The sequence below is a fragment of the Malassezia pachydermatis genome (assembly GCF_001278385.1).
Source record: "Malassezia pachydermatis strain CBS 1879 chromosome Unknown scaffold2, whole genome shotgun sequence".
Lineage (NCBI taxonomy): Eukaryota > Fungi > Basidiomycota > Malasseziomycetes > Malasseziales > Malasseziaceae > Malassezia > Malassezia pachydermatis.
Genome location: NW_017253139.1, coordinates 580,916 through 607,953, shown reverse-complemented (window position 1 = coordinate 607,953; position 27,038 = coordinate 580,916). Strand labels below are relative to the sequence as shown.

Below are 27,038 nucleotides of genomic sequence, written 5' to 3'. Positions count from 1 at the left end.
CGATGCAGCAAAGGGCATAGATGCCGACGATTTGGATGCAGAATCATCCCAGTCAAGATCAAACAAGCCACCCCCAGAGGTAGTAGATGACTTGGCCGAGCGTGCCGCTGTTGTAGATGTCTGAAGGACTGGAGGCTTGGATGAGGCCACAGGGGTAGACACATCACCATCAAGTAGATCAAGTAGGGGATTAGAGGGGGCAATTTTTGTTCGTTTGTTCTCTTCCATTGATGGCGCAATGCCTTGGGACTTTGAGGTGGCAGGAGCAGAAGCAGCATGCGCCGCAGAGGATGGAGCGGACGCACCTTGACTATGATCGAGCACAGATGGATCCGACGGCGGTGGACCATCAAGTGCCCATCGTCTGCTTTCGTACTATAGGTTAGTAAAATTCAAAAATGCGTACCTTACTCCTGATAAAGCTTTCGATCTTGTGATCGGGCGGAACGTGGCCTGGCTTGAGATGCGCTTCCCAGTACGCATTAGCACGTTTGTTGCCCCACTTCTTGATAGAATCCATTTGCTCTGGTGTCCAAATATCGAGGTCAATGGACTTTACGCGACTGATATGTGTGCCCATGCTGCGGTGGATGCCTGAGCAACGAATGCATAGGAAACAGCCCAGGTTCCAGGAAGCCCATCGTGTATCGTTCCTCTTGCAATCAGCACATGTCTTGTTATCAGGTTGCTTCACAAGGTTGCGAAGAGTGCGGGCGTTGGCCTCTGTCTCCGCACGGGACTGGGGCTTTCGACTGGCGTATGACATGGTTGGTCTGTGACGGGAGGCTAGAACGCAACACACCCAGGAAAGTTTGTGTCACGTGAGTGAGGGCGTTGTCGCGGAGATCTAAGCGCGGAGCTTCTTTCTCTTGCAACAGCAACCCATCTTCGGTGGCGTTTCGATATTTCTGCGCGACCAATACATGACTTCTACTCCGTATGTATAGAAATGCTTGAATCTCACTCATGGAAGACCCACTGCCCCGACCGGAAACAACAAGCCGACGCTAACTGGTGCTCGGTACGTACTTTAGTGTCGCAAAAGACTGACTCGGAAGTATCAAGCAACGAAAAGGTGCTGTGAAGTCACAGGCCAAATTTGAGCCGGAAGGTACGTGAATATCTCTGCTAAATCCAAAGCCTTCCGCAACTCTCTGTTTAAGTATTTTGAGCCTATCGAGCAAAATGACTGGGAAGGGTACCTGAATGCTCTTGATAAGGCGGGCAATACGGTATGTATGCAAGTCCCACATTCTAATGCCTATTTAGCTTGACTACCGCAAGTATGCTGATCCGCTATTTGAAATTTTGATTGTGGGTGGCCTTTTGGCGCCTGGTGGCTCGTACATTGAAGATGGCGCGCCGCTCAGCCCCTTCTCTATTTTTGCCGCGAAGACGGCGTCCATCGAGGATGTGCGTCCGTACGTGGACACGATTGAGAAGATGGTCCGTCGCTACAAGTTTCTGCAAAAGCCGCTGGAAGAGTCGACTTTGCCACGGATTTTGCAGTACACCAACCGGTTTGACGAGGAGCAAGCGAAGAAGCTTGCTGTTGCAACGGCCCTGGCTATTCAAATTGGATTGACGAATGCTAGTGTGCTTGCTCCGCTCCAGAAGGACCATCTCACGAAGGATGAGGTGTCTCTAAAGTTTATGACGGAGTTCTTCCGCACCTACTTGAAGGAGCAGACTATGGAGAATTTGGCCTCAGCGCTTCGCAAGGGTGGCATTAGGGATTGGCTTTTGTTCTTCCCACAGACCAAGCGGTCGCAACCAGACGTGATCCCAACATACTTCCGCAATGAGGCTCAGTTGCCGCAGGTAGCTGAGTACTATGGCCGTCGTCAACTGAAGGAGCTTCGCGAGAAGACGGCCGAGGATTTGGCTGAGTTGGTGCGCACAGAAGGCACGACGCAGGAAGAGATGCTAGCTATGCTGCAAGAACGATTCAAGAAACTGGGTCAGAGTGCTGAAGAGTTTATTCCTGTGGTATGGGAAGGTCTGGCGCGTGGTATCGACGCAGACACAAAGCAAGACCAGATGGAACAAATTTTCCCGAAGGAAATTGAACGTTTGGCTGGTGTCTTGGAGCCGTGGGCTTCGAATGCGCGTGCCGAGATCACATTGATCAACCTGATCCAGGTACACTGTTACACGGACACGCGTGTCTTCAAGACCTTCCCCCACCTGCTAAAGGTGTTGTACAATGAGAATGTAGTGTCGGATGGCGCTATTGTCTACTGGGCACAAAAAGGTGCAAAGCCGCAAGGCAAGCAGCACTTCCTCAAGCTCGCAGAGCCCCTGGTCGAATTCCTCCAAAACCAAGACAGCGATGAGGAGGAGGACGAGGAGTAAAACAAACGGAACTTTTTTGGCTTGTACATACCATCGTCTCGCCCATAGCTTTTTTTGTCTTCTGTATGCGCAATGTATGACGTTCCTCACGTGGAGCCCCTTGAGTCGCACGAGAGGCTGGATTGGCCAGTTACGAGAATGTAGAAAATATTTTTCGACGCGTCGACACGCGTTCGAAAGAAGGCGTGAAGCGCCTTGCCAACGACATTTTGGTCGCCTTGCGCAGAGCCTCAGCATGAGTGGCACCTCCCATGATCCCGTGGTGCTAGCCCCTGACTCAAGCCCTCCTGCCAATGGTGCATCGTATGAGGCATACCCTAACAAGCGCCAGCGTCCTGATGATAGTGCGGTGCCGGATGCTAGCACTTCGTTTCGACAAGGCTTAGAAGCATTCCAATACCGTGGCCCAGGTGCTGCTGCAGCATCCCCCTCAGCGGTGCCATCCAGTGTTCAGGCTGCCCCAGCATCACGCCCTGTGTCGGCCCCTTCTGACAGTATCTTGCAGATTAAAGCGACGCGGCTAGCGCGCCTCTTTTCGAGTTATTCAGTGGAAGAATGCATGGATGTGTTGCGCAACTCGAACTACGACTTGGGTGAAGCGATCGAGAAACTACGGCCTAAGAAGGTAGCGCCGCCACCTGCGCCTGCCCCTGCTCCTGCGCCCGTCGCAGCACCGATGCCCGTGTCTTATGTACCTGCGCCTACGGCGCGAGCACCGCCGAAGAAGGCACCGAAGCGTCGATCTCGCGCACGCTCTGATTCCGATACAGATGAATCCGTGAGCCTGGATGGTGAATCCTCGGATGAAGAAGAGTTTGGGGATGTGGATGAGCGCACGCTGCAGCAGCAACAGCAGGCGTTGGCTTGGTTCAATCAGTGTGATGTAAGTCATTTGATTGATACGATCAACTGCTCGCAAGAGCAGGCTGACAAGATTGTGTCGCTGCGTCCCTTTGATACGGTCGACGATGTGTATGAGAAGCTGGGTGACAAGGCCGTGAAGGGTGTCTCGCCTCGTTTGTTTACCAACTGTGTGGAACTCATGGCAGGTTATATGGAGGTAGATGAGGTGCTGGCCAAGTGTGAAGCCATTGGTACGCAGCTTCGTGAAGCTATGAGCAGTTGGCGTTCGAACGAGGAGTCGGCTGCAGATGAATCGATGGGTTCAGTAAGCATTTCCGAGGTGAAACGTGATGGTGCGAAGCGGGAAAGCTACTTGGACAAGCAGCCGAGTAACTTGGCCGATGGTGTAGTGCTGAAGGACTACCAGTTGATCGGTATTAGCTGGCTCAACCTTCTTTATCACAAGAAAACGTCGTGTATCTTGGCCGATGAGATGGGCTTGGGGAAGACGTGCCAAGTGATTTCCTTCCTTGCGCATTTGAAAGAGTCGGGTATACGCAAAGGCCCGCACTTGGTCGTGGCGCCTTCCTCTGTGCTGGAGAATTGGTCGCGTGAGTTTCAACGTTTCTGCCCGGCGTTGGCGGTAGAAGTGTACTATGGCTCGCAAGCGGAACGGCGCGAGTTGCGGGCCGACCTCAAGGCCCGCGACGACTATGATGTGCTGCTTACTACGTACGATATGGCGACTGGCAACCACGATGACCAATCGTTCTTGCGGAAACGTGGCTTCGATGTGTGTGTGTTTGACGAAGGACATATGCTCAAGAACCGAAAGTCGCAAAAGTATGCCAAGCTGCTGCGCATTTCTGGACGATGGCGTCTGTTGCTCACAGGAACGCCATTGCAGAACAACTTGCAGGAACTTGTATCGCTCCTCAACTTTATCTTGCCAGACTACTTTACCGATGCCGAGGAAGCGTTGGCAGCCATCTTCAAAGTGAAACCAGGCGCTAGCACGACGCAGCTTTCCCAGCAGCGTGTAGAGCGTGCGAAGCGCATGATGCAGCCGTTTGTCCTGCGCCGCCGTAAAGACAAAGTGTTGCTCCTCACGAAGAAGACGGAGCGTGTCGAACTATGTGACATGACAGAGCGGCAGGCCAAGTTGTACAATGACGTGCTGCAGCGGACTCGTGCAGCGCTTGCCGAGGACGAGGCGCCGGGTGTGAAGAGAAAGGACCGCGACTCGAGCAACGTGCTGATGGATCTGCGCAAAGCGGCGAATCACCCTTTGCTGTTCCGACAATGGTACGATGACAAGAAGATTGCTGCGCTAGCACGCGACTATGTTCGTGAGCCTGAGCATGCCGAGGAGAACCTGCAGCACCTGCGTGAAGACTTTGCGATCAACACAGATGCAGAGCTCTCGCTGCTAGCCCGCTCATGGAAGTCGACACAGAAGCACGTATTGCCGGAAGAGGAATGGATGAGCTCGGGCAAGATTGTGGCGCTGCGGAAGATCATTGACGAGGTGGTCGCCCAAGGCGACCGTATGATTATTTTCTCGCAGTTCACGTCGGTGTTGGACATTCTGTGCGTGTGTTTGGAATATCTCGGTATCAAGTATGTCGGATTTACCGGGCAGACCAATGTGGGCGACCGCCAATACCTTGTTGATCAGTTTACGAACGACCCGAGCATTCCTGTGTTCCTGCTTTCGACACGGGCAGGCGGGCTGGGCATCAATTTGGTCGCAGCCAACTGGGTCGTCCTCTTTGACCAGGACTTCAATCCACAGAACGACAAGCAGGCGACGGACCGCTGTTATCGCATTGGACAGACCAAGCCGGTGACGGTCGTGAAGCTCATCAGTCGCGGCACGATTGACGAGGATATATTGTCACTTGCGCAGCGTAAGCTCGAGTTGGCCGATCGGGTGTCCGGGTATGCCGACGGCGAAGGCGACGAAGACCAAATGGAATCTGAAATCAAGGGGCGTATCACGTCGTCCTTGTTGGCGCAGGTCCGAGAACGTGCTGCTACATCGTAGATGCAATAGAATACGTTGGCGGTGGAAATGCAGCCAATATGGTGGCGCTCCAAAGTCTTGGCTTTCTGCAGGCCGGTCAGTACGTGGGGTAAAGCCACAGGCTTCGCACGCGTCTGTGCGCCCCCGCCACATGGCTGCGCAGTACGTGACTTGCACCCTGCTAGGTTTCATATCGGCGACTTCCCCCTTCCCCACCCCCACCTCTCCATGACGGAGAAAGTGACGTTTAGTCGGCAGGGTGAGCTGCTCAAGCTTCCTGTGCCGACCTTGCAGGAATCGTGCGATCGCTACCTACGTAGTCTGGAAGCGCTGCAAACACCGACCGAGCATGAAAACACCAAACGCGTAACCGAGGCCTTTCTGAAGAACGAAGGCCCGCGCATGCAGGCGGAGTTGGAAGAGTATGCCAAGACGCACAAGAGCTACATTGAGGAGTTCTGGGATGAAAGCTACCTCCTGGGCAACGACAGTGTAGTCCTGAACCTGAATCCGTTCTTCATCCTGGAAGACGAGCCGGATCGTGAGCGTGGCTCACAGTTGTGGCGCGCGGCGACCCTGACGCTCGAGACTCTGCGCTTCGTTCATGATCTGCGCCATGAGGTGCTCAAACCTGACGATTTCCGCGGTAAGCCGCTGGACATGTTTCAGTACACACGCCTGTTTGGCGTAGCGCGCATTCCCGCCTCGCATGGCTGCTACTTGGAACAGCACGAGGAAAGCCGGCACATGGTCGTCATGCGCCGTGGCCAGTTCTACTGGTTCGAAGTGCTGGATCTTGAGCACCGCCCCCTCATGACGGAGCAGGCTTTGGTGGCGACACTGCGTAGCATCATTAGCGATGCCGATCAGCTCCCCGCGGACCAACGGGCGCATGAAGCCCTTGGTGCACTCAGTACAGAGAAGCGTCGTACGTGGTACCAGTGCCGCAACGAGCTGATGGCGCACCCTATCAACCGCAAGTACATCTCGATCATCGATTCTGCGCTGTTCGTCCTGTGCTTGGACGACAATGCGCCAGAAGACACGTCGTCGCTCACCCAGAATATGCTGTGTGGCTCGTATAAGCTGGAAAACCATATCCAGGTGGGCACATGTCTAAACCGATGGTACGACAAGCTGCAAATCATTGTGTGTGCCAACGGCAAAGCAGGCATCAACTTTGAGCACTCGTCTGCCGATGGCCATACCGTACTGCGCTACGTGGCCGATATCTATACCGAGTCCCTGCTTGAATTCGCGCGCTCCATTCACCCAGCGACGCCGAGCCTTCTCAAGGCACAGCTGAGTCCCCATGCGCTCGGCATGAAACGCAAGCCGGGCTCACAGTCTCTGAACGGCTTGGAGCTGAACAATGTGCGTACACGCACAGCGCCCAAGCGGTTCATGTGGGACTGGTCGCCCTACGTCCTAGACAGCATCCGCCATGCCGAAATGCGGCTCTCTGACCTGATCTGCCAAAACGAGGCGCTCGTGCTGGAATTCAAAGGGTATGGCAAGCATTTTATTACGAAGCATGGCTTTTCGCCTGATGCCTTTGTGCAAATGGCCTTCCAGGCGACGTACTACGAGCTCTATGGGCGCCTTGCACCGTCCTATGAGCCTGCGATGACCAAGGCGTTCCTGCGTGGACGTACAGAGACCATTCGTACCGCCCAGCCACACACGCTGGCATTTGTAAAGGCATGGTACGATGCAGGCGTCTCGACACAGGACAAGCTTATGGAGCTGCGCAAGGCCTGTGTCGGACATGTGAAGCTCTCCAAAGAGGCGGCGTCAGGGTACGGATTTGATCGGCACTTGTATGCGCTGAAGTCCCTGTTCGAGCGATTGCACCCGGAGGAACCGCTGCCGGAGTTCTTCACAGAAGGCGGATACGACCACCTGAATCATGTGGTCATGTCCACGTCCAACTGTGGCAACCCAGCCCTGCGAATCTTTGGATTCGGCCCTGTCGTCCAAGATGGATTTGGCTTCGGGTACATTATCCAGGATAACAAGGTCACTGTGTGTGCCTCATCGAAACACTTGCAAACGCGTCGATTCCTCAATGTGCTGGAACGATACCTCTACGAAGTGCAGGCCGAAGTGATTAGGTACGTGATATCAGCACTGACCAGAAGCGCGTACAAAGCCGCCAACATCATGACAACACGCACGTATATCGATCATTCGGGGATCGAATGCGATGTGCGAACAGGACTTCCGGTCGGAACGCATCATCAGCGCCAGAAGAGCAGTACCTCACAAGCGGTGGGGGCCAGTGGGTACGTAGGCACTACACTAACCGGGCAGCTACTCCTTCTATGGCGACGAGAAACAAGAAACAAACGATGAAGTCATTTACGATCTTCATAAATACGTGGGCAAAATGATATTTGTCAATGAGTATGAGTAGATTTTCGAAGTAGATCTTGGTAACGATGTTGACGCAGGGGATCAATTTGCACGAGTTTCGAAAGCAAGGTATGTACCTCTGTCGTGAGACGATCGCATGCTTCCGCTTGCTCGCTGCAGCCTTGGTACTGCGAAGCCAGTTGCTGCTTGTAATGGGCCAGAGACTCGATGCACCCTGTCTGGTGAGCAGGCTGCCACATACATTTGTTATCAGGCTCCAATGCCAGAAGCTCTTCAATCACTTGGATTTGCTCCGTGAGCGTCGCCTCCGAAGGGTCTAATGTGAGACGGACACATATACATACCCTGTGCGACTAGCCACCGGTGGTAGATCCACACACTCTGGTCACTCGGGTCGGTATACATGGCCTGCTGCAGAAGCTCAAATTCTGGGGTTAGCAGTATGCGTACATACCCTGCTCACGACGTTCTCGGCGCTGCGTTTCATCGAGCTGTTGGGCATCCCAAACACAGGGCAGAAGCTTTGACCGATTGTGCCATGCACTAAAGTTACTAAAGTTGCTCTCAATCTTCCGCAGTGTATACTTCAGCTCGTTGAGGGCCAACGCCAAATGAGCCTCCTTCACACTCGTTGGTAGCGAGCTTGACAGCGAGCTCGGGAACGGGGGGGTCGTTTCATACCCCTCTGGCACCATGGTTTTCGCAAGCTCCTCAATAATCCAACGTCGGTAGTTCCAGCCCATAACTTACAGTTAGTCGCCCACCAACGCACAATTCCGTGGATCCATCTCCAGCATCATGTCCACAAGCCCAATTTCTTTCCGCCACTTGGCCTGCTTAGCTTGATCATCGGACCCAGCAGGCGGCAGCATCATCAAGCACCACCGCCGATGATTCCATAGCCAATAGACTTTGGGGTGCGTCCGCATGCTTTGCTGCAATAGCGATAGATCCTCTTCCAGCAGTTTTGTCTGTAACGACGCTTCTCCAGGGGCTGCAGATGTCTCCTTCTCAAACATATGCAATAGAATATCTCTTCGGTAGTTCCATGCAGAGTAGTACTCTGGATTGCAAGCCAGGAGGGACGTCGTGCTTTCCAAGGCCTCGGGCGTGAACGCCTGTTGTGCGCGCTGCAGTCGGTAAGCCATATGCAATATACATACGAAAGTAAGGTAAGTGTCTTCTACCTTTTTGTATACATCAAGCTTTTTCTGCTCTTCCGCCCGCTTCTCTGCGATGGCTTCTGCTGACAGCGTAGGTTGAGGCACACGCTTCACGTTGTGCATCGTCGACTGTGTAGGTGTGGAGGGCAATGGCAAGCGACACGCATTCACCTTCCCCTCCACCTTCATCATGGCGGAGGACGAAGATTGGCTGCTCTCAGACGAGGACGAGCATGGCCCCCGAATGGAGCAGCGGGATCGATTGAAGATAGAGACACAGTTTCACGATGTACGTTGGGAACAGCATGGTAACATACAGATGGGCTACCGCGAAGGGATGGAAGCGGGAAAGTTGGCCACGCTACAAGCCGGCTTCGATCAAGGGTACAATGAGAGTGGTGTGCCCTTGGGACGGGCATTTGGCATGCTCCATGGTGAGGCTGAGACCTTGTATTTTTTCATATCCAGGCGTGATAATCTGTCTGACGAGCAAAAAAAGGCACTCGAACAGCTTCATATACTATGCCAGGAGATGGCAAGTAGTACATTACAGGACCTATCGGAACCGGATTGGGAAAACCTGGAACATGAGTTGGTTCACCACTCCCAGCAGGATGTGGCTGCCACGTTGCGCCAGAGGCGTGAAGAATGGGCGACGCGAAAGAACCAGCTAGAGGACTGGCGGACGTTGTTCAATGCAATCAAGCCAGTTTTGTTGCCATAGACATATACCTCCACTTGATGAAATACGCCCCATTTCCGACCTTGGTTCCTTTCGCACTATCATGCCGCTTCTCAGCGTACAGCTGCAGCAAACCATTCTGTCCATTGGATACGTAGGTCTGCTCATTTGCACATCCTTCTATCTACTGAGCTTTACCAGGCAGCGTGGTCTTCGTATCGGGCAGAAGGCGACCTTTTTCTGGCTCGTGTTTGATGCGCTGATCCATTTCTTCTTAGAAGGGCCCTTTGTGTACTATTCGACGGGGGGGCGCACGGTCAATACCTCAACTGGTTTTTTTGCTACCGTATGGAAAGAATACAGCCATGCTGATGCGCGATGGGGGGTTGCTGATCCTAACATTGTGGCTGTGGAAATACTCACTGTCGTACTCACAGGTTTGCTAGCTATGTATGCGGCATGGCTCGTGCTGCATAACCGGCCACAATACCACTTTTGGATTTGCTTTTTGTGCATTGCCGAGCTGTATGGAGACTATGTATGTGTTGATGCTTTTCTTACGCAGATGACATTCGTCCCTGAAATTCTCGCTGGATCGCCTGTGCGTTTTGTCATACACTAACAACCTAGTCTTTGGATACAGGGAATCCTCTTCACTTGTGGTTTTATCTGGTGATCAGTAATGGGTATGTTCAGTGATAGGAATACTCACGTCACAGTGTCTGGGTAAGTCGTACCGCCCTGCTCACAAATCTCAGGTCATTGTGCCTTTTTGCCTTTTGGTCCACAGTGGGTGCACCCTGATTTCCATGTCAGATCCAACTCCGCCTCCTCTCCCGCCCAAAAAAGCATTGTGAAACGTTGAAATGAACTATGTCTAATGATCAACTATAGTACAAATTATAGGCTACAAAGGGGTGTCGTAATAGGCAACAACCAGGGGACGTTGCATTTTTCATGTCATCATATATTGCTGCGTTTTTCACAGCTCTGAAAAAGCAGACATAACTTCATCCATAGTCACGGTAGGGATGTGTTCTGTTTTTATGTGCTGGTCCGAGCCAGGTTGAGCCTGGGGAGGCATCATTTTGCCACTAGGGGAGCCAGGCGGTGGCGCCGTATTTGGTTTGTCCATAATAGACCATGACCTCTCATCATCCAAGTCCTCCCACATCTCCCATACATTACGAACTTTTTCTGTACCAGCTTGAAGGTCAAGCAAAAGGGAGTCGAGTCGCTCATCAAGCAAACCCGTGTCTAGGCTGAAGGCGTCTTTACCCAAATATGCCGCATGGTGGTGAGATGCTACCCACGTAGGTGCAATATTCAAAGAAGGATTCATCGGGAATGCCGCGCCTTTATGAGGCCAATCTGCTTCATTGATTGCAAGCATCTTTGAAAGAGGGAATAAAAAGTATGATGTGAAGAAAGGTGTTTCCAAAACGCCGGACCTAAATTACTCTGTACCAACACGCCTTTGCGCCAACGTTTGTGTGGGGAAAGTTTTTTGTCAAATGTCAGCTCACCCGACATGTCCCGGCTAGTTTTTGCCCGCAAAAAGATTTTTTTTTTTGGCCCATCGATCTACTATGACAAATCAAAAAGTTGTGGAAGTATGGGGTACGATCCTGTCCAAATCTACCGAGGTATATCCGAGGCACATCCATGGCGCCAATTATGCCAATCCAGCTGCTTGTTTCCATTGGGGTAGTCTTTCATATAGAAACTTTTCCAATTTCACGGCACACTTGGCATAGGGCGAGGAGGCCGGGTTGTACAACTTACAGTTATCAAACACTGCATTGTCAGTCCATCTTTCAGGGAACATACCGAGTTGTGCGTCTTTGACCATATCATCCACAGTTTCATACTGGTTGTTTTCCAATTTGGTTTCCATAGTCGATAAGTCCATGGGGTTTTTAATGACTGTGTAGTAATCAGGCACATCATTCGCGTTCACAGGTGCCACAAAGGGCCATGCGCTGGCATGTCCATTGAGTTCCACCAAGATATGGCGCATCGCTGTAAAGTGAGGGCCCCGCTTGGAGCGCCGGCTTAGCTCGTCCATTTCCGGCGTCCACCCAGTTTCACTTAAGCCTGGTACTTCACTGGGCTGCACGATGAGCTTGACTTGTTGCCCATGGAGAGCATTGGACTGTTTCTGATCTTTGTTCTTTTTAAAGATTTCGAGTCCGGGGTATACAATATGTGAACGAGAAAAGGAGCTAATGCGTGCTTGGATGAGTTTCTTCTGAGCCGCAAGGAAATCATGGACTTGAAGGTAATGTACACGAGGCACCATCGTACACTGCATTAATGTACCACCTTCATAATCCTTGATATAGCCAACCCACACTGAGCGCGGCAACGAAATCTCCTTCGTGAAGCCTTGCTTCTTGAAGTAGCCGATGGCATAATTGTCGGCGTACGTTAGGAAGTGCTTTACAGGGGAGACAATTTTCACATAGTCTTTCAAGTGGTTCATTAAATGGGAGCCATAACCTTTCACTTGCTCTGTACTGGAGATGGCACAAAAGACAATTTCTGCAAACTCTCGATGAGGGAAAGGTCGATAGGTGATTCCGCCTACCACTTGCAGACCTCGTTTCACAATCGCCATACTCCAGTGATTTCGATCGAGGACCAAACGTGTGATGTATTCACGGGGCATCTTTGGTAGCTGTTTCATGAAAATGTGTTTGAGTCCCGTCAAGATCACAAGGGACTCTGGCTTCCCATCATTGGTAACCACGCGGAATTGGATAAGGCCAGATCGCTCCTCGATCACGGCAGGCTTTTCGCGCTTGGGAGGCTCCTTGGCATGTCAGACACATAAAAACGTATACATACACTGAATTCAGTCGTGGCTGCCTCTGGCTCTTTGCCTGGCTTCGCCTGGCTCTCTTGTTCGGAAGCTGCTTTGTCGTTAGGCTGGTCAGGTTCTTCTTGCTTGCCAGTCTCCTCTCCTCCTTCGTCTTCCTCTCCCTTCTCTACGACGCTGCTATCCATCTCGGCAGTATCCGCTGTAGACACGCGTCGGCGTTTGGAGATTCGTGGGGCTGGCGGTGCTGAAAGTGTAAGTCACCTATGTGCACAATACATACTTGTTTCATGTGCTTTTTTCTTCGTTGTATCGTTTCCTGTTAAATCTACAGTATTTTTGGTATCATGCTGCGACGACCTCCTACTGCTACGACCTTGCGTTTCAGTAGGCATAGCCGCTTTGCATGCACGGCGCGTGAATAGAGCTGCGCAGCAAGGTGGTGTCTCCCCCGCGCGACGATGTTTCTATCACGTGATATGAAAGGATGTGCCTCTCGATGAAAGTACGGCGCTACAGCTGGAGAAGATCTTGTGTGGGCGGTTCGTGGACTGTATTGTGAGAGCCCATACCCACGCTCGAACTTGTGCTCGCGTTCGGCACGTTTCCATGCATAATACTCGTACCAAACGAGCTAGACGGCTGGAAAGGCTTGATACCCGTAAGACCTGTAATTTGGGCCTGCAGTTCCATCGACGACATTTGATCAGGTGCCAGGGATCCTGTGCGTGATGAGAAGGACGGCATACTGTCTTGGTGGAACTGCGACGACGAAGGTACCATGGAACGCGAGTCAAGACCCGTGGATGGTAGGTGCGGCAGGAAGTTCATGCCTCGTGGCTCTACACCGGTCTGTGGCAGATGCGAGCCATTCCCAGGGCGCGGAAGATCCATCGAAGTCGGCAAAGCGTGTTGGCCCGTAGGCTGAAGGGAAAGTCCTGCCAGCTGAGTGGTGAGGTTGGATCGTTGCGTATCCAACCCGGTGGTATGGGACGCCAAACCAGGTCTTAGGGCGTCCAGGCCTGTGAAGTGCGGTGCCAAGCTCGACTTGGATGCGTCCAATCCCATACTGTTCGAGCGCACTGAGCCAGTCATAGGAGTAGACATGGAACCTGTGATTGCACTGGGTGATCCCAGCATGCCTGAAGACGGAGAAAGGGTCGTTTGCTGAGAAATGCCCAAACCAACACCATCTGTGCCAAATCGTGACATGTCCAGCGACGGTCTATTGGCATTCTGCAGGGCCATGCCGTGCATAAGAGATTGGGACCGTGTTAGTGATGATGACGCGGGCATATGGGCCTGTGGCAGTGCAAAGCCCGTATGCTGCGGTGACACAGAGAAAGCCTGGGTGCCCAAGGTAGCTGGTTTGGTCCCTGTGGATTGTGGGGAGAGTGACAGTTGATTGGTGCCAGACATTGTCGTTGGGTGAGAAGGCGCCACCTGAGCCGTTGAAGGAGCCTGTGGCTTGACAAATTCTGAGGCAACACTGCCAAGCAGGCCTGTAGGTTGCGGTCGCATCGTAGACGCTGTCGACGTCTGCGATGATACAGCGGGCTGGTCTGTCGTCTCTGCAGGTTGATTTTTGCTCGTCCACGCCTGCATGGCCAATTCATTCAAGGTAGGCCTAGCAGGAGGCGGCTTCTCCACTTTGGGCTCTTCAAAGTCGCTTGGAATCGAGAATGGGTTCATGCTGCCTGTCTTCTGCGGCTTGATGGACTGGGTATGAGGCATAGAAGCGGCAGTCTTGGTCTCTTCCGCAAAGGACACCTTGGATGTCGGTGGTTTCTCGACGTGAGCTGATGGCTTGGAGGAAGAATCAACTGGTGATATGGTATGTGCCATTGTTGCTGGAGGCTGTGCTGACGATGACGGCATCGTCGAAGAGGGTGCCTGGGGTGGCAGAGGCGCACTCTTTGGCACTGTGGGCTGCGATGACATCGATCCGAAAATGGTATCAAAAGGCGTTGTCGCCATCGTGTGCTGAGGCGCTAGCGGCTGTGTAGGCATCATATGCACAGGTTGGCTAGCATACATGGGTGTCATGGCAGGTTGCGGCGCAAATGGATTAAACCCTGTCATGTTCGGCTGCATGAAGCCTGTGGGCGCAGCCCCAAGAACACCCCCTGTCATAGCAGGCTGCATTGCGGCAGGTCCTCCTGTAGGCATCGCATTCATACCAAACCAATCTGGCTGAGCCTGGAAGGTAGAGAAGGCACCATAGGCGTTGTTAAACGGCATGTCTGGTTTTTCGAGCGCTTCGAAAAAGTCTTGCAACGCTTGCTTGCTTGACTGCGTCGGGGCAGTCTTGGCAGGTTCTAGTGTCGAGATTTTGGTCTCTTTCTCTGACATAGCTGCTGGTTTAGGTCGGTCTGTTTTGAGTTTGTCCTTGCTGGCATGCGACGAAAAGTCCGTTTCGTGCAGGTACTCTTCCAACGCGTTGGCGAGGGACAACGGTGCATGTTTCAAGTTTGGAATCGCAGAGCGAAGTTGGTACGAATGTTTTTTCGTCGAGTCCAAAAAGGCAAGCACATTTTCTGTCTGGAAGCAAAAGCGACGATACAGTTCCAGCGAATGCTCTGCTTCTGGCTTGGACATTTCAAAGTAATGTTCTAGCATATTGATAATGCCTTCATTCATGCCCATGTAAAATGTCATAAGGTCCTTGAGGATCATTTGGAACGCTGCCATAGTCAATTCGTCATGCTGTTCCTCCGCCAGGAACGAGCAATCCAGCAATGATGTCATCACACGCTGGATCTGTGAGATTTCTTGCAGCAGACCCTTGGAAACAGTCAGTTTACGCAAGCGCGAGAACCGATCACGTTTCCCAGATAGTACCACGTCGTATCCTAGCTCCCGGAAGATAATAATGCGGTTCTCCAGGTAGGTAGCATAGCGGGTTACCGTTCGCGAGTACGAAAATTCAGCGAGGCCATTGGTAGCTACACGACGTAGACGGATGGCACTTGGGTCTCCTGCAAGATAGGACTGAACTGAGGTAGCCGAGCTCGAACGAATCATCGTATGCAGCACAATCAATGCCTTGAAGACGACCGTGCTGTTCGAATCCTGCAGTCGAGACTGCAGCGCCCGAAACACAGATTGAAGTCCATTGCTTGACCCTTCAGCTGCTTGCAAGATCGGGTTTATATATTTCTCCTTCGGAAGCGATGGCTTTGGCTTCGTCGCACCCTTCACGAGCTTCTCGTAGCTGTCTATAAGCACTCTCGGATACATACTGCGACATGCCGGCAGCGGTTGGCGGGACAAGGGAGAGACGCACCCGTGCGCAATGCGCATGGGAACTATGCTTAGGAAATATTTGTATACCTCCACGATTTCCCTATCACCGCACTGGTCTTACCGCGTCGACATGGCTGTCGAGGCTGGTCGTGGCGTCAGGCTGACGGTTGAGCCCGGCTCTCAAAACGACCTGGAAAATGCATCAGGTACATCGCTTTCCATCCCTCCTACCTTGTCTCCTATTTACAAGGTGCAGCTTATCCTGTCCCACACTTTAGCCTTGCTGCCTGCCGTCCTGGTCATCATTACTACTATCTATGTATCCTTTTGGAATATGGGCATTTGCAACATGCAGATTCTCTTCCCGGAAGCTGATGATGATATTTGTACGTCTGTGCTATCTTTCCGCATTATGCTCGTGTTCGGGATCATCGGCTCTGTGTGCTGGTATGCTATGTACAAACTGCGCCCCTTTTTTTGGGAGGTGTCTTTTGTCATTGTGCGTGTAATTGCCTTTGTCATGTCGTTCTTCAAGGAACGGTTAGATGATTATGAGGTTGTCTTCGATACATCTATCGCCTTTGGCTCATCTGTTATCCGTACGGTGCTGGTGGAATTGTTGCGCGTCATTTGCCAAGAAGTATGCGTGCTGATGATAATTGCCTTGGCTTGGTGGCACAACCTGTCTTCCGCGAAAGCTCTTTCCAAAGAGTCACATGAATGTGTAACTGGCGTAGATGATCCGCGCTTCACGCTCTCTCTCTGGCTCGGATGTGGATGGGCGACGGCTGAGATTCTTGCTGGCTCCTATCAGATCTTCAAATTTGTGCCCCTGTATCGCACTCTGGGTCGGCCCGAATTGGGTTTGGACGAGGAGGAGATCCTCACGGACTATGTGCAGGCCCCGAATGGCGAGGAAGGTGGACCTGGTACGTCGTCCCTCTCGTCCCTGTCCTCCAGTCAAGTGTCTAACGAATTGGAGGAACTCTCACTCGATGAGCTTATTCTCATGCGGGAAAAGACCGAGTTTGAGCAACAGCTGGGCGACTACCTGGAGAATGTACCACCGGCCATCATTACGTTATGGCGTATCGATTCGCTTTTCTGGCAACTTGGAAGCTGTCTCCTGATCGGGAATGCCATCACAGCTGCCCAAGGCTGCTCTTCGCTGGACGAAGAGATATCATTGTATCAATTCATCCCATTCCCAGCCTTGTCCACGTTTTCAGTGACATTTTGGAGCTTGGTGGCCGTACATACACTTGGTACACTTACCTGGTCTTTCGCCTTACCAAAGATTGGTCTCACCAATGTCACATACACCTCCATGTTGGTCGGCGCTTTGCTTCTGGTGGCGGGTTTGGGCACATGGGACGTTCTCATTTAGACGTTGTTCATTCATAGTGGAGGTGAAATCTCATGCGCTCATCTTTTTCTGCCGCTCCACACGACAATGGTGAAGCGTGGAAAAGGCAAGCTGCGTACAGCACTTGCAAACCACAATGCCCGCGCCAAGCAGCGGGCCTACGAAAAACAAAAAGAGGAGATGGAGCAGAAACAGATGAAACGTAAATTGGCGCAACCTCCGCGGCCACAAAAAAGTGTTAGGCCCTTTGAAAAAGATGACACGATCCTTCTGGTAGGCGAAGGCAATTTCTCGTTCACACTTGCTCTTCTCTCAGAGCCGCATAATCACCCACCACACCAGATTCTTGCTACCAGTTTTGACACCGAAGAAGAAGTGTGCCAAAAATATCCAGATGCCACCGACATTCTGCAACAAATTCGGGCAAGGGCAGGTACGCATGCTCAGCATATACTGGCCTTTGGTGTGGATGCAGGTGCCTTGCACAAGTGCGATGCTGTAACTGGCTCTTCCAAGCATGAGCAACGCCGGTGGAGTAAGGTATGGTTCGGTTTTCCTCATGTCGGTGCTGGTCACAAAGATGAGCAGCGTAATGTACTGGCCAATCAATTTCTTCTCCTTCGTTTTTTGATATCTGTCGCGCCCTATCTTACGGACGGTCGCCCTCCTGTGTATGTGACTGGGAAGAAACATCGGCACATGGACAGTGATGAGGACGAGAGCGATGAAGAAGACGCGATGGCGCAGGGACCTCCTGCTTCTATGACGCCGTCCGATTCGCTGACCACATGGCGGCCTCTCACACCGCCGGCACGCCAAGGGTCCGTGCTTATTACGATTCGCAATGCATCGCCCTATACCTTGTGGAATGTGCCTGCTCTTGGCAAACATATCAGGTCAATGCTTCCTGCTATCTCTGCGACGGCACCGTCTTTGCCGAAGGGGATGTTCATTCCATCGTTGGCCGATGTCGATAAAAATCATGCGGACTACCAAGTTTGGCGCAGTTTTGAGTTTGTGCCGCAGGAATGGCCCGGGTACAGTCATCGACGCACGATTGGCTTCCTGGAAGGCATCAGTACATCGCACAATGAGGATTTACTACGGCGATCGACGCCCCACGCATCGACACCTATGGGTCGGCATGTAGGTACAGGGGAATGCCGCACCTATGAACTTGCTTTACGTCATAACACTTAGAAGGAGAAATGGAATTGTTGGCCACCACCCCCACCACCAAAGTGTGCCTGCTGGAAGAACTGGGCGAACGGATGACCACCCTGCGTAAACGCCTGTGCATACGCTTGCTCCTGGCCTGCCATCGGGTCGTTGGGATCGTCGCCTTGATCGTACCGAGCACGCAGTTCCGCGTCGCCTAGCACACCGAAAGCCTCGTTGATCTCTGCCATTTTCTCTTGACTACCACCTTTGTCTGGGTGATGTTCACGAGCGAGGCGGCGATAGGCTTTCTTAATGGTACGCTCATCCGCATCGCGCGCAACACCCAGAATTTTGTAGTAGTCCTTCGACTTGGACTGCTTCAGGAGCTTTTGCGCTTTCGAGAGACGCGCATGAATCTTTCGATCGGAATTCTGCGTCTTCTCAAATGCCTGTGTAAAGATCCGCACAGCCTCTTCATACTTCTCCAAGCTCATCTGCTCTTCACCCTTGGCAACGAGGGCCTGGACGTGATTCGGATCTCGCGCAAGTAGCTTATCACACCATGGCATACCCTTCTTGATTAGGTTCTGCTCGACATAGGAGCGGCAGTACATCTCTTCGATCTCATGGCGCAGTTCACTTCGCTCCACGACATGAGCCAGCTGCGAGGGGAGCACGTTTGCGGCGACCGCGTCATGCAAGATCGATTCCACTTCCTCGTACAGTGTTGGCCCACCGACCTTGGCGCCTTTCAAGGCGCTAATTACGGCATTCCAACTCTGGCTGTCCGAAAACTTGCGGGCCTTTTGGAGTTGCTTGTCCATCTTGCGTAGCTGTTTGTGAGCGCGAATACATGCCTTATTATCAGGATCATTGTGCAGGCATGCTTTCAAGTGTGTCAGGCCAGCTTCTTGCATTTGGGAGTCGCGTGTGCCTAGAACATAGTACGCCAACAGCGAGAGCCGCAGTTGCAGCTCTGGCGACGGTGCAAGGTGAGCAAGTCGTGTCCAGTCAGTCACCGCCGCATCAAGATGCCCACGCTCCAGCTCACACTCCGCACGGAGCTTGCGCGCCACAATATCGTTGGGCGCCAGTTTCAAGAGCTCGTCAGCGACTTGGACACATTCCTCGGCTTTCTTACCCCCACTCTTACTGAGCTTCTTGCTGAGCGTCTGCGCATGGGTCACTTGCTTCTGTAGCTCTGACCATTGCTCTGAATCTGTCTGGGCCTGAGTCGCGCCCATCTTCTTCATCTTCTGCAACGTCTCAAGGGCGGCTGCATATTCACCTTCTTTGAGATCGATCCGTGCGAGTTGAAGATAGGCTTTGGCAAACGTGGGATTGCGTTCTAGTGTCGCTTTCAGATCCTTTGTTGCCAGGCCAGACCTACCCAGGGCCTGCTGTGCCGTAGCACGACGGAAGTATGTCAAATACGCGCTCGGGTCCAGCTCGATCGCGTGGTCGTAAGCGTCCAACGCCGCATGGTAATCATACGACGTAAGGGCTGTGTTCGCCTTTTTCAACCAGTCAGAGACACTCAGATCCTCCGCATAGGCACTAGGGACCACATAGGCCAGCACCACCGCTACGAGGAGCGAGCGCCACAGCATAGTGAATGTCCCCCGCATGACGATGCACGTCCTGGAAGGTGGCCACGCTGGAACGTGGATGCAGGGCTCCCCCTAGTCCACGCACCTGGCCTTTTGTGGATTTACACTCACTCGTGCGCCCCTGGTATCTGCTCGGCGGGTGCGCCATCATCTCTTTGTGTCAAGATGTCAAGCTCTAACACGACCCCCGCGGTGGCGCCGCCGCCTTATACGTATCAATCGATCCCTCAGGATGAACATCTGGCTGGCGAAGTCGACCCTGATGACTTTAAGTTCGGTGTCACTGTTGAGCAGAGTGCGCCTGAGATCCGCTCAATGTTTGTGCGCAAGGTATGTCGTGACTCGTGCTGACTTTTGCCAGGTCTATACCGTTCTCTTTTTCCAGATCCTCGGCACGGCTATGGTTGCAGGTGGTCTTAGTACCCAGAAGGCAGCTGCTTGGATCCAGACCAACCCATGGGTCATGCTGGTGGCGTTGTTTGGCTCGATGGGCTCTCTGGGCCTCGTCTACTGGAAGCGCTACAATCATCCCACAAATTTGTACATGCTGGGCCTTTTTACCACATTTGAGGCTGTATCGCTCGGTGCGCTTGTCAGCTTCCTCGACCAAGTCGTCGTGCTGAAAGCTGTCATTATCACCACGTTTGTGTTCCTGGGACTTACTCTTTTCACGCTGCAATCGCAGTACGACTTTTCCTCGTTACAAACATGGCTCTTTTGGGGTCTACTTGTGCTGCTGGGCACGGGCTTCGTCCAGATGTTCTTCCCTTACAGCCACATGTTCGAGCTTGTGTACTCTGCCGCTGGTTGTGTGATCTTTAGTGGGTACGTGATGTACGACACATGGATGATTCAACGTCGTCTTTCGCCGGACGACTGGGTCCTCGCGAATGTATCGCTGTACTTGGACATTGTGAACTTGTTCATTTCCATCCTGCGCTTGCTTAACGCTACGTCGGAAGAGTAAGCATGTATGATCTTTTTCTGTATTCCATATACTCTATGTATAGGTTCTGTGACATAAATTATCATCCAAGGCGTATACGATCGTGGCCTGCGAGACAGACGGAGTGGGGAGTGGAAGGGTATCTAAATAGCATGGCCTCTATCAGACCATAAAGGACTCGCCACAGCCACAGGCATCTTTGATGTTGGGGTTGTTAAAGACAAACTTGGCCGACATCCGATCCTCTTGCCAGTCCATTTCTGAGCCAATGACGCTGAACAGGGCACGAGAATCAATCAACACTTCCACGCCATCCTGCTTCACACGCTCGTCAAACTTGCCTTCTTGCCCTGGCGTGACGTATTCCAGGTGGTAGCTCATACCTGCACAACCCTTGTTCTTCACGCTCACACGTAACAGCTTGGGCCCATCGCTGGCTTCCATCAGTTTGCGAACATGCTCAACGGCGGTCGGCGTAAGTGTTAGAGCTGCTTTGCGCTGCGAGCGCTGCTGAATCTTTTCTGAAATCTTGGAGCGCTTCTCACGAACGGTCTCTTCTTGAGGAGGCGTTTTCAACGGCGTCGTCATGCGCTCTTTTGGCAGCGACTCTGACGGAGAACCTGCTTCTGTATGGGCGTACGCGCGCTGGAGAGCACGTACCGGAGGGATCCACTGACTACGGCTCATCGATAGGCTCAGCCATGGCCGCGGCGCAAGTACGAACTTCGACGCCATATTTGCAAGTGGCGTGATAGTCGGCGTCAACGTGTGGCAAATTGGACACTACGGGGGCCTTCGGCCGCTGACTAATATGTCCATTAGGACGCATTGGCCGACGAACCTGACGCCGTCTTGGCAATCTGCAGGTACTTGGCCAGGGTATCTAGATTCAAGCGGTGCAAGGCAGAAATCGGCACCACTGGTACGTGCCTTGGCTCAAAGATCAATTGTACATCACCACGTAGTCTTGCTAATTTTTGATGAGCTTCTTCGGCCGTTGGTGCGTCGGGACCGTGACCTAGCAAATCGGCTTTGTTGGCTACCACCAGCGCAACACGTTCGCTGAGTCCGGGTGAATACGCTTCTAGTTCTCGGTTCAGGATGACAATGTCGCTGGATGGGCGGGGATTGAGTGGGCCAAAGTCTACGACGTACACGATCGTATTGCACCGTTCAATATGTCGAAGGAAGTCGTGGCCCAAGCCACGGTTTTTCGATGCGTCATGGATGAGACCAGGCAAATCAGCAATGGTCATTCGACTTGTTTCCGGGTCCTGATGGTCCTCCAGCATCGTGCCATTTTGACCTAGCTGCATGACACCTAGGTTGGGATGCAGCGTCGTGAAGCTGTACGCACCGACCTCCGCGTCGGCGCGACTTAGGCACCGCAGCAAGGTGCTCTTGCCTGCATTTGGCAGGCCGACCAAGCCAATGTCTGCCGGCTGCTTGTACTCCAGAGACAGTAGAAGCGACTCACCGGGCATGCCTTTGGTCGCAATTTTTGGTGCATGGTACCGTTCCAGCAAGAAATGTGGGTTGCCCAATCCGCCTTCGCCTCCCCGTGCGAGGAGTACCCCTTTTTCAGCAGGGGGCGTAGGCTGCACAAAGTCCATACTCCATCCTGCCTCTTTGGTAATGTCTTCTACCATGTGCGGTTCCTGCTCGGTATACGACGATAGGGACGCGGCCGATTGCAACGAGCGCGGTAACGCTGCTAGTTCTTTCCGCTTGGCTTTTAGTTCGCGAAGCAGCTTGTCTTCAGCCGCAGTAAAGTGTTGCCGTTCATAGTTGTCGTCCTCAAAACGTGGAAAATGGCGCCATACAGCCGATCGCGAGGAAGCGAGTTCTGGCGTCTCTTCCTGATCGATGGTGATTGCTTTGCGTGCTCGAGGCGAGAAGAGGTAGTCCATGTACGGTGTGGCCAGGGAGAGGCGATCGTTCATTGTCCATCCAAGGCTACGTACAGTTGTGCCCACCGGCACATGAATCGTCACATCGTTCCCCCGTTTGCCATGAAGCCAATCGCCTTCACCCGGTGTGCCATTTTTCGCCACGACGCGTTTGTGCACGCGCGCCAGCGAGTGGATGGTAGGATCGCTGCGAATGTATACACTTCCACCCATACCACCATTGCCACCAGCTGCGGGCCCCATCTGCACAAACTTCTCACGGTGAAACGACACGCAGCCATCGCCACCATGCCCTGCTTGGACTTGCACAAGTAGGGTATCGACGAAATGACGCGCTTTGCGGTTACGCATATCCTGTGCTTTTTTCTGCGAAAGCGCCTCGACTTTGGAGTAAGGACGTATGCCCATGCACGACCGCAGCGTATGAGCTGGCTGCCATGGCGCACAGATCCGCTGGAGCATTCGCGTCACTCAGGTGTGGAGTCAAAGAGAGAGACGTGGAGGGACAGTGGCAACGATCGCCGTCTGACACGTTTTTTCCGGACGACGACGGCGAGGATGGGCGCCTGTTTATCTGTGCCATGGCTCGTAGCCCCGCTGGCTTCCTGCTGTACAGTAACATGTGTATCCCTCTTCACATCGACAGCGGCTTCGATGATGTGCAAATCGTGCCATTGTCAGTCGTCGATGGCGACGCGTGTAGGCTATGCGCTCCTCTTTTGTGTGGATGCCATAGCGGCGTGGATTAGCTTGACGCCGAGTCTCGCTCGATCCATTGAGGAGTGGACGTACAAGTATGTGCAAGTGCAGTGCATTCAGCAAGAGACGTGTGTCGGTGTTTTAGCCGTTCATCGTATAACCTTTGCCTTGGCTCTCTTCCATGTCGTCTTGGCCCTATTGCTCGTCGATGTGCACGACACACGGAATCCGCGCGCTACGATCCAGAATGGATGGTGGGGTCCCAAGATCTTGGCATGGATCTCGCTGGTGGTGTGCACCTTTTTCCTGCCCAGTGCCTTCTTTGTGTTTTGGGCCAACTACATTGCCCCTGTGTTCGCAGTCAGCTTTATCTTTTTGGGACTCGTCTTGCTGGTTGATTTCGCGCACTCCTGGTCGGAAGCATGCCTGGATGAGTGGGAGCGGCAAGGCTCTGATGTCTGGAAGTACGTGCTTGTAGGCACGACGCTCGGGTTGTATGGGATGGTCCTTCTAGCCACGCTGCTTTTGTATCTGTTCTTTGCTACGGGGCCATGCACTAGCAACCGCGTCCTCATCACCATCAATTTACTACTGTCTGTGGTGCTTACCGTGCTGTGTGTGCACCCACGCATCCAGGAGGCCAATCCACGCAGTGGGCTGGCGCAGAGCAGTATGGTCTTGGCCTATATGACGTATCTGCTCACATCGGCGCTGATGAACCGCGATAACAAGCAGTGCAATCCTATTGCTCGGGGCCGTGGTGAAAGTGCGCATACAACGACAGCCGTGCTTGGCGTTGTGTTTACATTCTTGGCGATTGCCTACTCCACCACGCGGGCGGCGACGCACACGCTGATGCTCGGTGGGGATCGCACTACGGGCGATATTGCCTTGGACCCTGAGCCCGTAGCGATGGAGGCGCCCATCTCTGTGCCACCTGCGCCGAAGAATACGTTGCGTATTGAGGCCATCCGATCGGCTGTCGCAGCAGGCTCTCTCCCTTCGTCTGTGCTGGACGACGAGCTGCAAACACAGCAGGACGAGGGCCGTGTGTTGGTGAACACGAACGATGATGAGCGGGCTGGCACGCGCTACCACTACAGTGTCTTCCATGTGATTTTCGCTGTAGCCGCGTGCTACACTGCCATGCTGCTTACGGATTGGCACGCAGTGCGCGCTGTGAAAGAAGTCCATGACACGCCGACCATGTACATTGGGACCAGTTCTGAATCGATGCGTGTGCGTATTGTTAGCAGCTGGGTATGTGCGGCTCTCTATGGATGGTCACTTGTGGCCCCTGCGTTGTGGCCAGAGCGGTTTGGGGGGTAGGCCGTGCAATGGCATCGCACGTACGCACCATATCCATCGCAGGGACTACGTCGTGGATTCGGACAATGTCTACACATCCCGTAGGGATGGTAGCGGCACATGCGGCCATCGTGGCCTGCATGCGCTGCGCTGGTGCTGCGCTGGGATCCTGTATCAAAGCGCCCAGGAACCGCTTGCGAGACACGCCAAGCAGCAATGGCATATGCCGCATAGACGCAAGAGGCTGTGAGGGCGCGGTGTCTCCAGGCGCGAAAGGCGGCGCATTGGCGGTGCCGAAATGCCCTGCGCCAGGGCCATTGAGCGCCGGAAGGTGCCGAAGCAGGTCGACGTTGCCATGCGTATCCTTCGCAAAGCCGATCCCTGGATCAATTATCACGTTCCATCGTCGGATACCTGCCTGCATGGCAGCTAGCACGAGGGGCTGCAATTCCTCGACGACGCCCTGCACAACACCCTGTTCGTACGTTGTAAGGGATGCCATGGTATTGGCATTGCCGCGCATATGCATGAGGATATACGGGCACTGCCGCTCTGCGACCAATGCCAGCATCGCCGGATCGCGTGTGCCGCCGCTAATATCGTTGACCACATGCGCGCCCGCGTCCAGCGCCTGTCGTGCGACGTCAGCGCGGTAGGTATCGATGGAAATGGGGATGTGCTGCGTCGCTGGGTCGTTGGCCAGAGCCTGAATGAGGGGCACGACACGCGCTGCCTCCTCGTCCGACGTCACTTCAACGACGCCAGGCGCCGTGCTTTGCCCACCGACGTCAAACATGTCGACACCGGCCTCGGCCATACGACGGGCAGAGGTCATCGCTGCTTCGACGCTCAAGTGACGTCCGCCATCCGAGAACGAATCTGGTGTGGCATTGAGAATGCCCATGACAAACGTCTTGGTTCCCCAATGCCACAGCGCTGGGCCCATCGCCGTGACGCGAGTCATATCTGTCGTGGCACGAGGGGCCAATGCCGAGATCTTGGCTTGGAGCACCGGATGTACATAGTCTGGGCATAGATCGCACAGGGGATGCAGAACAAAGGCCCGCTCTGCGAGACGTGGATGAGGTACTTGTAGTCGCTCGCCTTCGTCAATGACCTCTCGGTCGTACAGCAGAATGTCTAAATCAATCACACGAGGACCGTTCCGAGGCACACCGACCTTGGTCCGTCCCACATCGATCTCGATTCGCTGGCACACGTCCAGCAAGTCCATAGGGAGCAGGCTGGTCGTGATTTTGCAAGCGCCATTGAGAAAGCGCGGCTGGTCCGTGTAATACATCGGGGTGGTTTCGTACAGGAACGACGTGTCAACGACGTGAATAGCAGGGTGCGCTTCCAGCTTCGTCAGGGCAGCTTGAATGTGCGCCATCCGGTCACCCAGATTGGTCCCGATCGCCAAGATCGCCGTGTGCTCTTTGGTCGTCGACGGCGCCTCCTCCACGAAAAACGACCGATCGCGCACAATTTCCACACTGGACGCGTCGGCATGGAGAATCGCGCTGGGTTTGTCGACACGCACACGGACTTGGTCGAGGGCATGTGGGACAAGGAGCCGCTCCGCCACTTGCGTTACGAGCGTTTCAATGGTCAAGAACGACGTGGATTCCACGTACGTACACACCTCCTGTACCATCGCCTGCAAGGCCGACGTGGATGCGATGAGGGGCCACATGTCGATATGCATAGCGATACGCTGCTTGGTCTCGCGCTCCCATGGGTTCACACCGAGGATCACAAACATATCGATGTCATGCAGGTGTGTGTGATCTGCCGCACAAAGAGCTTGTGCGTCCTCGCTCGACGGGTGTGCGAGAGCGTGCGGCGTCCGTGTGAGGATCACAGACGCATAGGCAGCGCGAAGCTGCGAGCGCGGTAGCCGAACCTCGATATCGGCCCATGGCGCATGGCACGACTCTATGCAGGTGCGAGCACACACCTCGGCGAGATGCGCCATATTGGCAAACGAGGCACTTGGTGTGCTGAGCGCTTCCAGAGCGCGGTAGAGCGTGCCGTAATTGTGACTGTCCCCCACTTCATCCGTTTGGCCTGCGCGTGATACATCCGTACGGATCTTGGCATCGATGTACACAGGCTGGGGCCGTTCGCGGCCCCAGGCATCGGGGCCCACCAGGAGCCGCACATTCAAGTTGCGCACCGCGATGGTATCACGCAATGCGGGTGGTGGCACGACCTGGCGCATCGGACAGGGCTGCGTATGCATGCTGCGAAAAACGATACCGTGTATGCGTCTCCCTAAATACCTTCCACGCATGAACCGCTCGCGTTGCGGTCCTTGCTGTGGTTCCCGCTCCGTAGAAGCGAGAAAAGCGCCTTGGCGAAGGCCGCGCTGCCATGCGTTGGTGTGGAGGGCCTGGGCCTCCGTAGGCTTGGATGACTCAGCATTTGCCTGCGAAGCGGCTTGGCGAGAAAAGGGGCCTCGGCTTAAGGCACACATCCATTTTCATTCAAGTCCCGTGCGAGCGAAGCTGGATCTCGGAGCTAGGG

General features: G+C 53.6%; 15 protein-coding genes across 15 annotated transcripts; 8 read left to right on the top strand and 7 right to left on the bottom strand.

Moving 5' to 3' along the window:
* Nucleotides 1-923: 923 nt before the first annotated feature.
* Malapachy_2388 (arm repeat-containing protein) lies at nucleotides 924-2,355 on the top strand (the record flags this gene model as incomplete). The annotated part of the gene is made up of 5 exons (XM_018136878.1): nucleotides 924-937; nucleotides 974-1,021; nucleotides 1,059-1,111; nucleotides 1,141-1,232; nucleotides 1,270-2,355. 5 exons carry the CDS (start codon nucleotides 924-926, stop codon nucleotides 2,353-2,355), a joined length of 1,293 nt encoding a protein of 430 aa, XP_017993201.1.
* Nucleotides 2,356-2,590: 235 nt separating this feature from the next.
* Malapachy_2385 (snf2 family dna-dependent atpase) lies at nucleotides 2,591-5,245 on the top strand (the record flags this gene model as incomplete). The annotated part of the gene is made up of 1 exon (XM_018136875.1): nucleotides 2,591-5,245. One exon carries the CDS (start codon nucleotides 2,591-2,593, stop codon nucleotides 5,243-5,245), a length of 2,655 nt encoding a protein of 884 aa, XP_017993204.1.
* Nucleotides 5,246-5,452: 207 nt separating this feature from the next.
* Nucleotides 5,453-7,640, top strand: Malapachy_2386 (acyltransferase ctase cot cpt; the record flags this gene model as incomplete). Its single annotated transcript, XM_018136876.1, has 2 exons — nucleotides 5,453-7,338; nucleotides 7,538-7,640. The coding sequence occupies 2 exons, from the start codon at nucleotides 5,453-5,455 to the stop codon at nucleotides 7,638-7,640; spliced, it is 1,989 nt and encodes a 662-aa protein (XP_017993205.1).
* Nucleotides 7,641-7,681: 41 nt separating this feature from the next.
* Nucleotides 7,682-8,886, bottom strand: Malapachy_2397 (rab-protein geranylgeranyltransferase; the record flags this gene model as incomplete). Its single annotated transcript, XM_018136887.1, has 7 exons — nucleotides 7,682-7,718; nucleotides 7,769-7,814; nucleotides 7,842-7,916; nucleotides 7,945-8,028; nucleotides 8,055-8,345; nucleotides 8,373-8,730; nucleotides 8,764-8,886. The coding sequence occupies 7 exons, from the start codon at nucleotides 8,884-8,886 to the stop codon at nucleotides 7,682-7,684; spliced, it is 1,014 nt and encodes a 337-aa protein (XP_017993258.1).
* Nucleotides 8,887-9,548: 662 nt separating this feature from the next.
* Malapachy_2383 (emopamil-binding protein) lies at nucleotides 9,549-10,302 on the top strand (the record flags this gene model as incomplete). The annotated part of the gene is made up of 5 exons (XM_018136873.1): nucleotides 9,549-9,983; nucleotides 10,011-10,046; nucleotides 10,076-10,131; nucleotides 10,165-10,171; nucleotides 10,204-10,302. 5 exons carry the CDS (start codon nucleotides 9,549-9,551, stop codon nucleotides 10,300-10,302), a joined length of 633 nt encoding a protein of 210 aa, XP_017993209.1.
* Nucleotides 10,303-11,120: 818 nt separating this feature from the next.
* Malapachy_2362 (histone acetyltransferase gcn5) lies at nucleotides 11,121-12,454 on the bottom strand (the record flags this gene model as incomplete). Its single annotated transcript, XM_018136853.1, has 3 exons — nucleotides 11,121-11,242; nucleotides 11,276-12,257; nucleotides 12,296-12,454. The coding sequence occupies 3 exons, from the start codon at nucleotides 12,452-12,454 to the stop codon at nucleotides 11,121-11,123; spliced, it is 1,263 nt and encodes a 420-aa protein (XP_017993312.1).
* Nucleotides 12,455-12,779: 325 nt separating this feature from the next.
* Nucleotides 12,780-15,516, bottom strand: Malapachy_2391 (anth-domain-containing protein; the record flags this gene model as incomplete). The annotated part of the gene is made up of 2 exons (XM_018136881.1): nucleotides 12,780-15,480; nucleotides 15,509-15,516. The coding sequence occupies 2 exons, from the start codon at nucleotides 15,514-15,516 to the stop codon at nucleotides 12,780-12,782; spliced, it is 2,709 nt and encodes a 902-aa protein (XP_017993256.1).
* Nucleotides 15,517-15,642: 126 nt separating this feature from the next.
* Nucleotides 15,643-16,240, top strand: Malapachy_2355 (hypothetical protein; the record flags this gene model as incomplete). The annotated part of the gene is made up of 2 exons (XM_018136847.1): nucleotides 15,643-16,152; nucleotides 16,223-16,240. The coding sequence occupies 2 exons, from the start codon at nucleotides 15,643-15,645 to the stop codon at nucleotides 16,238-16,240; spliced, it is 528 nt and encodes a 175-aa protein (XP_017992765.1).
* A 725-nt stretch (nucleotides 16,241-16,965) lies between these two features.
* Malapachy_2352 (hypothetical protein) lies at nucleotides 16,966-17,972 on the top strand (the record flags this gene model as incomplete). The annotated part of the gene is made up of 2 exons (XM_018136844.1): nucleotides 16,966-17,915; nucleotides 17,951-17,972. The coding sequence occupies 2 exons, from the start codon at nucleotides 16,966-16,968 to the stop codon at nucleotides 17,970-17,972; spliced, it is 972 nt and encodes a 323-aa protein (XP_017992768.1).
* Nucleotides 17,973-18,074: 102 nt separating this feature from the next.
* Malapachy_2316 (hypothetical protein) lies at nucleotides 18,075-19,649 on the bottom strand (the record flags this gene model as incomplete). The annotated part of the gene is made up of 1 exon (XM_018136808.1): nucleotides 18,075-19,649. One exon carries the CDS (start codon nucleotides 19,647-19,649, stop codon nucleotides 18,075-18,077), a length of 1,575 nt encoding a protein of 524 aa, XP_017992912.1.
* A 165-nt stretch (nucleotides 19,650-19,814) lies between these two features.
* Nucleotides 19,815-20,616, top strand: Malapachy_2322 (hypothetical protein; the record flags this gene model as incomplete). The annotated part of the gene is made up of 2 exons (XM_018136814.1): nucleotides 19,815-19,979; nucleotides 20,011-20,616. 2 exons carry the CDS (start codon nucleotides 19,815-19,817, stop codon nucleotides 20,614-20,616), a joined length of 771 nt encoding a protein of 256 aa, XP_017992813.1.
* Nucleotides 20,617-20,757: 141 nt separating this feature from the next.
* Nucleotides 20,758-21,330, bottom strand: Malapachy_2320 (iron-binding protein isca; the record flags this gene model as incomplete). Its single annotated transcript, XM_018136812.1, has 1 exon — nucleotides 20,758-21,330. One exon carries the CDS (start codon nucleotides 21,328-21,330, stop codon nucleotides 20,758-20,760), a length of 573 nt encoding a protein of 190 aa, XP_017992815.1.
* Nucleotides 21,331-21,413: 83 nt separating this feature from the next.
* On the bottom strand, nucleotides 21,414-22,913 carry Malapachy_2331 (gtpase; the record flags this gene model as incomplete). The annotated part of the gene is made up of 2 exons (XM_018136823.1): nucleotides 21,414-22,220; nucleotides 22,560-22,913. The coding sequence occupies 2 exons, from the start codon at nucleotides 22,911-22,913 to the stop codon at nucleotides 21,414-21,416; spliced, it is 1,161 nt and encodes a 386-aa protein (XP_017992834.1).
* A 279-nt stretch (nucleotides 22,914-23,192) lies between these two features.
* Nucleotides 23,193-24,433, top strand: Malapachy_2326 (tms1 protein; the record flags this gene model as incomplete). The annotated part of the gene is made up of 2 exons (XM_018136818.1): nucleotides 23,193-24,392; nucleotides 24,428-24,433. 2 exons carry the CDS (start codon nucleotides 23,193-23,195, stop codon nucleotides 24,431-24,433), a joined length of 1,206 nt encoding a protein of 401 aa, XP_017992817.1.
* A 45-nt stretch (nucleotides 24,434-24,478) lies between these two features.
* Malapachy_2318 (folic acid synthesis protein) lies at nucleotides 24,479-26,733 on the bottom strand (the record flags this gene model as incomplete). The annotated part of the gene is made up of 2 exons (XM_018136810.1): nucleotides 24,479-24,501; nucleotides 24,558-26,733. The coding sequence occupies 2 exons, from the start codon at nucleotides 26,731-26,733 to the stop codon at nucleotides 24,479-24,481; spliced, it is 2,199 nt and encodes a 732-aa protein (XP_017992916.1).
* Nucleotides 26,734-27,038: the final 305 nt, after the last annotated feature.